Source organism: Lactuca serriola, chromosome 9, assembly GCF_051521515.1.
Source record: "Lactuca serriola cultivar US96UC23 chromosome 9, Lser_US96UC23_V15, whole genome shotgun sequence".
Classification (NCBI taxonomy): Eukaryota; Viridiplantae; Streptophyta; class Magnoliopsida; order Asterales; family Asteraceae; genus Lactuca; species Lactuca serriola.
In genome coordinates this window covers 27484945-27492201 of record NC_136416.1, presented here as the reverse complement: position 1 = coordinate 27492201, position 7257 = coordinate 27484945, and the positions used below count along the sequence as shown (strand labels likewise).

At 35.3% G+C, this 7257-nt stretch overlaps 1 protein-coding gene across 1 annotated transcript; it reads right to left on the bottom strand.

Moving 5' to 3' along the window:
- Window positions 1–1251: 1251 nt before the first annotated feature.
- Window positions 1252–1731, bottom strand: LOC145075469 (uncharacterized). The gene has a single exon (XM_079021707.1). The coding sequence runs from the start codon at window positions 1729–1731 to the stop codon at window positions 1252–1254; it is 480 nt and encodes a 159-aa protein (XP_078877833.1).
- Between the last annotated feature and the right edge of the window lie 5526 nt (window positions 1732–7257).

Genomic DNA, 7257 nt, shown 5'->3' with positions numbered 1-7257 from the left:
AGGTTTTAAGCCCCGAAGACTTCCGAAAAACAAACTGTTGCGGGACAAAAAGTGATGCGCGTGTGCTGCGCCGCACAGCAATAAGAGTTTTGAAGAGGTTTTTTAAGAAAAACAAACAGCACCTAACTAAGCTTCGTGCTTACAACTTTCCGTTTTGGTTTCAGGTACTTCCGATCGCAAGGGGAAGAGCTCGGGATGATTGCAGTGCACACACCATTTGTTCAGCCTGGGATGTTTAGACTCTAATACTTAGACATGTGATTTTGATACAGTATTTTGATATGATGTTTTGAGATACATAACTTATGATTTTTATATGATGTTTGATGACTTACAGTTTTCTTAAATAATGTTAAAACAAAATTTTTGGACCGTATTTTTGGGATGTTTCAGGCCCACTGGATTTGATATCTTGGTATATTGAGTGATGTTATGTTGAGTATGAAGTAGATCTGTATGATTACCTAATGATTACTGATACGTGTTAGATATGTAGATCTGTATTATTACTTCTATTGTTGGATTTATGTTAGACTGGTAGATCTGTGGGACTACCTATATTTACTGGCTATTGATTGTTATGGCATATGTTGATCTGTTATGGTCGGTTGGGTTGAGATGGTCCTGCTATGTGTTGTAGGCCAAGATACCCAGGAAGTTTCGGACAGACTGAAGCATTCCAGATTAGTTGTAGGCCCGGTGCGGTCCACTCATGCTGAAGGCTCTGAGAGCGATCCAGATAGTCTGTAGGCCCGATGCAGCGGTCCAGTTAGGCTGAAGGCTCATGTATGCATGTTGTTATTTGTATGGTTGTGTGTAGTACTTTGGGGGAACTAACTAAGCTTTGTCTTAGTTTAAGTTTATGTTTCGGGTACTTCGGATGATCGGGGCAAGGTGAAGGCGTGATCGTATACATCCTTCGATGATACGTTTTCGGAGATTTTATGACACACAGATCTTTGGATTATTTGTATTTGACACTTGATTTGATATGGTTTTGGTTGAAAACAATGATTTCTTTTAAGTTAAAAGTGAAAAAAAATATCGTGATTTTTGGGATGTTACACCTCTTCCTCGTTGACCACCACGTCCACCCTGATAACCTCCTTGGTAGCCGCCTCTACCACTCTCGTGTGTGGTGTCATTGTTTCCATGTTTTTCGGAAGGTTAGGTAGCGGTATTGGAGGTGATATCCAGTGATTTCGGAGTGTAAGAGGATTGCTGAGTTCGACATGTTTCCTCACGGAGAAGCTAAGAACAAGCCTTATTGAAACTTGGCAATGGGTCATTTTGTTGAATGAACGCAACAATGGTATCGTAGCCACCTTTTGTTAAACCGAAAATCAATTGTAGAAACATTTTATTTCCAGTGATCGAGTTACTTATATTGGTGAGTTGATCAACAAGGTTTTTTAGAGGGAAGTAGTAATCGTTGATGTTTGAGAAGGAATCTTGACGAGTGGTGTTGAACTGTTCTTCGATGTAGTCTGCTCTTGTTTCATTTTTATCTTGAAATATTTCTTCAAGACGGTTCCAGAGTTCTTGAGCTGTAGCCCCATTTTTCATGATAGTTTGCATGAGATCCAAAGAGATTGTTGTGTAGATCCACTCTTTGATAACCGCATCTAGGCGAAGCCAAGTAGATTCATCGATATTAGCAGGACAAGAAGATTTAAGGTTGATATGGTGAAGCACAATATAGGCACATGCATGTATGTTAAAAAGTTCCATCCATGAGGCATAGCGACCATCAGTTCGATCAAGGAAAAGAGATCAATGAGATGAGGGATAAAGCTTTTGATGTTATTGATACCAAAAGCGAGATAGAAGGATGTTTGGACGAACCGGAAGATATACCCATACCGTTCATCGTATTATGAGAACGCAAGGAAATGTTTATGAGAAGAATTTAGATCAACGATGAGAGAGAAGCTGTGGGGAAGAATAAGGCCACGTTTGATAGTTTCTGTCCGGGAAAGTGTTGTATGGGAAAGTTCTCTAACTGGGAAAGAAACCATGTTGTTTGATTATACATCTGATTGACTGTGTTGAATGATGAAAATGACAATATTACCCTGCTATTCTATACTGTGATGGATGAAGTTGTTGAATAATTATAAAAACATACAAATTGTCATACAAAATCAAAATTACATAATAATAATTTAAAATCCAAATAGAATGTCGATTAAGTTGTTTTTAGTTTTTTTTTCAAGTTAATGTTACGTCGTTATTCTTTATAGCAATTTCAATTTTTTTTATAACTCAACATGTGATTCTTGCCTCGGTGTATGTCCGATAGTGGTGGGATGGATGAATTTTTTCAAAATATATTAGGATGATGATAATGTTGTCCAAAAAAATAAGAACTAATCCAATAAAAATGAATTAAAAAAAATTAACTAAAAGAAATTAATAATCCAATAAAGTAATATTTATTAATATATATAAATATTATATATTTATAAATAATATTTTTAATATATAATAATCCAATTTTTTGTGCATATCAAACAGTCTTTCCGGTCCATTCAGTCAGAAAGATCTATTTGGACCTGAAAAGATGTCTATTAAACTGGGCCTAACAGAGTTAGGGTTGCTCATCCCCGTCAAAGTCTGCATTGAAGCCCTTACAAACTAATGGATGTAAACAAATAGCGCGCCCTTCCACTAAAACGGGGAGGAATGCCTGTATGCCTAATCTATGCAGAGTAGGCGCTCTATTCAGCAATACAGGATGGTCATCCAGAATTTCCTGAAGTATTTCCCATACAATCGGTTTTTTTTTTCCGAATACCATATTACAAAATGAATTTTACTGCCTTCTCATCATGTATAACATTTTATGCTCATTTAATGAAATTTAATGATATTTTAGGATACTAATACGACACATGTCATCATTTAAATGGGTAAGAGGATTGGTAAGATCAAACGGTAAGAGGATATTTAATTTCTCGATTAAAAATAGGGGTGAGCATAATAACCGAAAAACCGAACCAAAACCAAATTAACCGATATAACTGAACCATTTTAAAGACCGTTGGTTCGGTTTCTAATTTTTGTTAACCGATAACTAACAGTTCGGTTATGGTTTTATAGGTTAACCGAACCATTATTAACCGAACCACTAACTTTATATTTTAATATTTAAAAATTATAGATTATATATAAAATAATATAATAAAACTTATTTAAGACCCATTAAAATTCCAAAATATAATTTATTAATCCTCACTTATTAGGAGACGAACGCACAATCAAACCATCAAAGGTTGATCACGCAGACATACACAATCTTCCAATCATGTCAATAGTTAGATTATTCATTAATGTTGTAATTCTTAATCGGCTGTTTCTAATATTTGCAAATATTATTCACAATTAGTTTAATCTTCATACTCATAATCCTAAATGGATGTTTCTCACACCGTTAATCCTAATCAAAAATTGTTTTGACTTTATAGACTTATTCGAAAAAATTTGACTTAATCACATTGAATATATTTGAGTGATTGGATTTTTTTATCCAGATAACATATAATATAAATGTTTTGCTATTTTATTGTATAGTTTTTGATTTAATCGCGTTGAACATGTATGAATGTTTGACTTTATTTTAATGTTAATATCAATTATCAATATATGAAATTATTAATGTCAATTTTTTTTAAAAGTTTTATATTTTTATTGAATGTTTTTGATTTTGAATATGACTATGTGTTATCTCACTCTGAGTATCAAAGGTACACATTTTATTTTATTACTATAAGCTAGGTTACAAACATTGGCATCGATGATTCTTTATATTTCGTTTTCATTTTTTATGACAATATACTTTCGTCATTTATATTATTTTGAACATTATGGTTAACCAATAGTAACCATTAACCAAAACCGTTAACCGACAAAAATCATTAACCATAACCAATATTAATCATACCCAATGGCTACCAAAATGCATTAACCAATCATAATGGTATGGTTCGGTTTTGACCAATAACCGAACCAAACCGCCCCATATACACCCCTAATTAAAAATTTACCTAAAATGCTACCATTATTGATAATTTTTCTATTTCATATGCATAGGAAATAAAATTGTAACTAAAATGATACAAGTTATAAAATTTCAGTTAGATGTAGTAGTTATATCTAACTAAAATGAAATGAGTTAAATTATCTAAGAGCAGCTTCAATCATCCAATCATCCATGCTTGCAAGTTGCAACTTTTTGTTTTTAAATATATCATTTTACTATGGCTTGTGGGTGTGGACACACTGCACAATACCACTAGTGCTATGTGGCACCGTACATGTGAATGAACATCCCATCTTAATGCAACAAAACTGTGCACAAGACATCAAACCACCGCACTTTTTTTTCACTTTAAGAGTCAATTTTGTTCCGGTTATTGCAAAAGTAAAAGCCGCAACATCAGTTTTTAGGGATAATGACTTGAGAGGGTAACATACTTTTGAATTTGATCACATTTGGTCACTGAACTTTTTTTCGTGCTCTATTAACCCTTTAACTTGTTGAATTGTGCAAATTTTCCCCTTCCGACTGGTTTTTGCCGGTTTCAATGAATTTATTGATCCTACGTGTCAGTTTTGATCCTACATGGCATCTAGGGTTCTTGTTATTAAAGGAGGGGCGTTTGTTGTTCATTTATTGTGCCCTAATACCCCGTTGCCCTAATACCCGATGGCTTCTTCCTACAGCATCTCATCCTCCCTCAATCGATCAAGCAAGAAATCCACAGTGAATGATCCAAAAACTTGTGATTGTGGGTTCCCTGCACGTATTCTAACATCAACAACACCAAAGAATCCAGGGAGGCATTTCATGGTGTGCAATGAGGTAAGCAATTTCACTTAAATTTTCCCTCTTTTCTGATTCATTTATTCCAGATTTGAAATCTCACTTTGAAATTTTATTGTGGAAGGGTAAATGCAAATACTGGAAATGGTTGGATGTAGAACTTGTACAGATGCCTCTAATGGAAGTGGTGGAGGGAATGAAAGTTGAATTAGTAGCATTGAAGACCGAAGTAGAGAAGGTGAAGGAAGACATGGAACAGATGAAGAAGGAAAAGTACTCTGATGCCATTGCAATGAAGGAGAAAATATATAAGTTTACCATTGGATTTCTTTTTCTGATCATCGTGTATATGATGAAATGAAGTCACATGATGTATTGAAAGATGTTGTTTGAATAGAATAGAGTTGTTGTCTTAACTTCTTGTTGGAATGGAATGAAGTAACATTGATTGTAATGGAAAATGTAATTATAAAGAAGCATACATATTAACTGCATACATATTAACTTTCATTGGAATGGAATCACAAAGAATGGAGCCATTATCTCAACTTCTTGTTGGAATGGAATGAAGTAACTTTGACTGGAATGGATTCACCAAGAAATATTTTTGACTGGAATGGAATCATAAGGAAGCATACATATAACAATGAATACATATTTGATTTTGACTGGAATAGAATCACAAAGTATCATGCATATAAAGAATTAGTTTTGACTGGAATGGAATCACAAAGTAGCATACATATAACAAATACATATAATAAAAAAGTAAGTGAATATGGTGGTTGGATTCATTGTAATACTCCATTAATATTCAAAATTAAATAAGTTTTTGTCTGCATACACAAAAGTAGTTTCTAGGTAACACAAAAGATTCCTGCATAGACAAAAGAAGGGTCACCATGTGCCCATACACCTACTTGATAGTACCATAGAAAAGCATAATAAAAAGACTACTACTTTGTCTTTACATCACAACTGCCTTACAAAAGATATTCCTACCCACCCACTACACACCCACTAAATTAATCAATAACTAAAGGGTTATCTGCATTGCTCCCAACCCCAGGTATCTGCCTCCTTAATGCTTGTTTGATAATCCGTTCAGAATATTTCCTCCTTCCACTTCTACTAACTGGGACCCTTCTTCTTGGCATTGGGGCTGCAGGTGGTGGTGGAGGAGGTTGTTGGGCTACAGGTGGTGGTGGTGGTGGTTGGGCTGCAAGTGGTGGTGGAGGAGGTGGTTGGGCTACAGGTGGTGGTGGAGGAGGTGGTTGGGCTGTAGGTGGTGGTCCTTCATTTCCCCTGGATAAACTTGGGTCTGCTCCACTGCCCCTGGATGAACTTGGTACTGCAAACAAAAATTAAAATGTCAATTCTTTGTTCAAATGATGTAATGTTTTTAAAAATATTCACCTGATGTATTGCTTTGTTGGTTAGATGGACACTTTTTCTTGTTGTGACCTGGTTCCTTACAAATACTACACTTTATTATGCTTCCCCTTCTTGAGACAGTTTGTCTACTTGGTCCACTCAACTCTCGTTCAATTGCATCCCTCTTCCTTTTCACTGATGGCCTACCAGGTAATCTTCTTCTTTTGGGAGGCAAAGGCTTATGGTATGGAACATCTGGCCACATTTCACTACTATTGAGAGGATTAATGTTATATTTGTAGCATTTTAGGTAAGCCTCAGTAGTGTATGATTGGGACACATATGCCTCAGCATCATGATTTAAGTAAGAGATTGCTGCCACTCCATGTAAGCATGGTATCCCTGTAAGTTGCCATATTCTACATGCACACTTCTTTGCAATTAGATCCACTCTATATGCAACATCAGTGAATCTAACCTCATACTTTTGATAACCACAAGGAGTAACTCCCCACAATCTGTTTAAGCATATTAACATTAGTGAATCAATAACACATCCTCATAATTAACATAAGCATATTAAAGTAAAATAATTACCTCTGTTTAACCTTCAGATCTTCTATACGCTTCCTAATAGTTGGACATATAAGCAAATCCCATTCCATTCCTTCAACTCTTTGAGTGTATATCCTTTCCATCACAAATAACCTAATCTCCTCCAGCATAGTGATTATAGGTCTCCTTCTAGCATGCCTAATAGCAGAATTGAAACTCTCACTGACCCCATTCTCCACTGCATCACAATCTCTTCCTTCTTGAAAGAATGCCTTAGACCAGGTAGTAGGATCTCTGTCTATAAGGTAATCATAAGCATGAGTATCAATAGATTTGATCTTCTCCATTACACCTCTGAACTTCTCCAAAGTACTAGCCCTTACAGCCCTCCAAAATAACTTTATGTATTGTTGACCAGTAAACCTTTTATTAAAATTGGCCAGAATGTGTCTAGCACATTGTCTATGTTCAGCTTCTGGACATCTTTCCTTAACTGCTTGTAA

What these genes read in the sequence shown, in the direction of transcription:
- LOC145075469 (XM_079021707.1), bottom strand. Translation starts at nt 1,731, where the DNA reads ATGGAACTTTTTAACATACATGCATGTGCCTATATTGTGCTTCACCAT.